Source organism: Capsicum annuum, unplaced genomic scaffold, assembly GCF_002878395.1.
Source record: "Capsicum annuum cultivar UCD-10X-F1 unplaced genomic scaffold, UCD10Xv1.1 ctg341, whole genome shotgun sequence".
NCBI lineage: Eukaryota > Viridiplantae > Streptophyta > Magnoliopsida > Solanales > Solanaceae > Capsicum > Capsicum annuum.
In genome coordinates this window covers 1-3,419 of record NW_025840917.1, presented here as the reverse complement: position 1 = coordinate 3,419, position 3,419 = coordinate 1, and the positions used below count along the sequence as shown (strand labels likewise).

The 3,419-nt window shown below is 37.3% G+C and overlaps 1 protein-coding gene across 1 annotated transcript; it reads left to right on the top strand.

The window, feature by feature from the left end:
• Positions 1-754: 754 nt before the first annotated feature.
• LOC107860272 (histone-lysine N-methyltransferase CLF) lies at positions 755-3,176 on the top strand (the record flags this gene model as incomplete). Its single annotated transcript, XM_047403091.1, is given in 7 exon segments — positions 755-839; positions 995-1,138; positions 1,241-1,288; positions 1,384-1,455; positions 1,627-2,339; positions 2,692-2,845; positions 2,956-3,176. Coding segments are annotated over 7 exon segments (1,437 nt in total), but the record flags the coding sequence as incomplete, so codon positions are not given.
• Between the last annotated feature and the right edge of the window lie 243 nt (positions 3,177-3,419).

Sequence of the window (3,419 nt, the reverse complement as noted above, 5' to 3'; positions counted from 1 at the left end):
GCAACATAGGATTCAATTGTGCCCTCCTATATTTTTACTTTTTTCTACTGTAGTAGCATCATCAATGAACTTCTTTCCACATGAAACAATGGTGTCATGTTTTCTAGAACAGCAAAATTTTTTGCCTTTGGTCGATCATAAACACTACTTCATGACAATTAGATCAACTACCATGATAGAGAATATTCCCTACTAGATATGTTATGGTAGTCTTAAATGTGTATACATTATTTGCTATTCATGTCTCTCTTTAGTAGTAGTGTTGCCTATTATTTACCTAGAACTATGAGCTCACCTACATTTTTCAGTTTTTACACTGTCTCCTAACTATAATATAAATCATAGTTCAGTTGATGTCAAATACAGATCTCTTCTGTTTTAGCCTTTTCTTTTAACTGCTGTGCCATCCATCTCTTTGATCAATTAATTAAGCGGAAGCTTTCTTTTGAAAACTTGATTTCTTTCACAAAGATTCCCTTTGAAACTCATTTCAGGTGGTCTCAACTTGTACATATGAAATATGTTAAAATTTTTAATAATCTCGAATATAGCATGCCATACGGAAAGAGTTCACATGGTATTGAGCTAGGAGCATGGCTCATAGGATTTTTACTATGGTCTGCTATTTCTTGTTGGATTATCTGCTAAATGTTTTTTTTTTAAACTGGTTAGAACTTTCTCTTGCACTTCATATAAGGTTCTATCTAATCCAATATGTGGCTAAGATGATCTATCGTTGTTTACCTTTTTGCAGTTCAACTATCCAACAAGTTGGCTTGTCTGACAGAGTGTTAGAATTGCTAGGGAAGTTCTTGTCTAGAAAACCCAGTGAACTCAAGGTACACACGTGCCTTAGAGATTAGTTGCACTTTGTTATTAAGCTCTCATTATGGAATTAAACTGGCCACAGAGCAAACTCTGGTCCAGCTGTTTCCTGTTTGATTTTTTCTGGATTTACAGAGATAAATCACCATCAAATGTCTATCTTATACAGGCAAGATATGAAGATCTTGTTAAGGACAAAAAGGAATGCTCCTCAAAGAATGAGAACATCCAAGGGACTCTAAATTTATTTCTTGACAAAGATCTTAATGCTGCTCTAGATTCTTTTGACAGCCTATTTTGTCGTCGATGCCTTGTATGTATCTATCTGTTGTTTTACTTGGCTGGTTTTCTGCTTTATACTTTTCCTTCTGAATATAGTTTTCTTTCTTTTTTCTCGTTTTTCCCTCACTTGCAGGTTTTTGATTGTAAATCACATGGATGTTCACAGGATCTGATTTTCGCGGTATGTGAATCGCCATTTAACCAATGATTTAGTATCTAACTTTGTGCATTCAAAATGGATTCTTAGAGTTCTTTTTTACTGCGTACATTCATAAGGCTGAAAAACAATTGCCATGGTACTCTCCCGACGTGGATAAGGAGCCCTGTTGTCCAAATTGCTATCGCCTGGTATTTTGCTCCTCTTCTTTTATGTAATTTTTGTTGGCATAAATTTAGCCCCGACTTGAATCTTTTGCTTTTTAAACAACTATCGTTTCTTAATAGGGGTATGTACCTGTTCTTTACTCCTTCTATAGCAACAATACCTACGAACCATCTGAGCTCTTGTACTAATTTCAGGCCATCACGAAGGAAAGAAAAGCTGGACTGACCTCTCCTCAGTTTGCTAATCATGGAGAAAACAGTGTCCGACCATCTGAAATTGCTAACAATGCTCAGGTGCCTGGTAGGAAGCAGCTATCATGGAGATCAAAGTCTTGCCAAAGCAGAAGTGTTTCATCGAATGCAAAGAATATCTCTGAAAACAGCGATTCAGAGATTAGGCTGTTAGGTGACATCCTTACTGTTCACCGTTCTGCTTCTCCATCTAACAAAAAATCTGATAGTAAAGGGGGGAGCACAAAAACAAAATGGAAGAGAATAGCTGAAGATGCTCTAGTTGCTGCCAAAAAGCAGCATATAGAAATAACGGCTGTGGAGTCTCCGGTGTCTATAGACTTGAATATCAAGTCTAATTCACATAAGAATGTCAAAAATGTTGGTTCATCTTCACAAAAAAGCCGACAATCTGATAGTGGTAGAAGGTCTAGGAGGGAAGGCTCTCCAGTTTTGGCCATTAAAAATTCTTTGCAAGGGGAGGGCTTCAGTTGCCAATATAAAGAGGCTGCCAGCGAAAAACATGTGATGAATTATGACGACGCATTGAGGAAGAATGATTTTGTAGATGAGATTCATGAGAATAACTGCAGACAAGAAATAGATGGTGACAAACCATGGAGACCACTTGAAAAGGCTCTCTTTGAAAAAGGTCTGGAAATGTTTGGTCAGAGCAGGTCGGTTAACTTCAAATTATTCTTTGCAATTTAATCTAACTCCTGTTCCTGTCAGTTCTTTGACTTGTGTATACCTTGTTTCTTAAATTGAATACTGCCCAACTTTTGTCTATAAAGAAATTGTTGTGCTAGCTTTTTAATCAAATTCATGCTAGTTCTCAATAGGCAAACTAGAACTTGCATAATTTTCCTCATTGATGATTGTGTGTACATTCAGTTCCTGTTTTACTTGTCAATGCTCCTCCTAGACTTTTTTAAAAATAAATGCTCTTCCTGGACATATGAATGCTAGGCTGGTATTTTTTTCATGGCTGGGATTCTTTACTTGACTTGCACCTTATTTGTCATGCAGCTGTATGATTGCCCGAAATCTGCTGAATGGTTTAAAAACTTGTTGGGAGGTGTTCCAGTATATGAACAATTCTGAGAATAAGCTATTACTAGTAAGTGAGGGGGTGAATGGAATGTTGGAAGGCTCTTTCAAAAGTGACGGTCATACAATCATGGTTAGTATACTGACTTTGTTCATCAGCATGTTGCTTTGCGTTCTTGTGGAACGGTAGTAATATTGTTGTTACCCCCGCTTAGGTTGATCCTGTTTTGTATTCAATTTCAGGGTAATCAACCACGGAGAAGATCTAGATTCTTACGTAGAAGAGGTAGAGCTCGGGCCTTAAAATACACAGGGAAATCAACTGGATATCATGCACTTAGGAAACGAATATCTGTGAGGAAGGATCAGCTTTGTCCTCAGTATAGTCCGTGTAATTGTCAAGCACCTTGTGGAAAAGAGTGTCCCTGTATCGCAAATGGGACCCTCTGTGAAAAATACTGCGGGTAAGGAAGCATTCTTCTCTACAAACTCCGGGGCAATAATAGTGTGGGACCTGGGCTGTATTTATCCTTTTTTTTTGAACATTTAGCAAATTGGTATTCTTCAGCATTAGGATATGCTGGCCACCTTCAGAAATTACAGCCCCCTTATCAAACTTATAGATTTCCTATTAGATCTACAATCATCTACATCCACTATACACAATTGTTTACACCAAAAAAGTAGTGATACTAAACAATTCCATT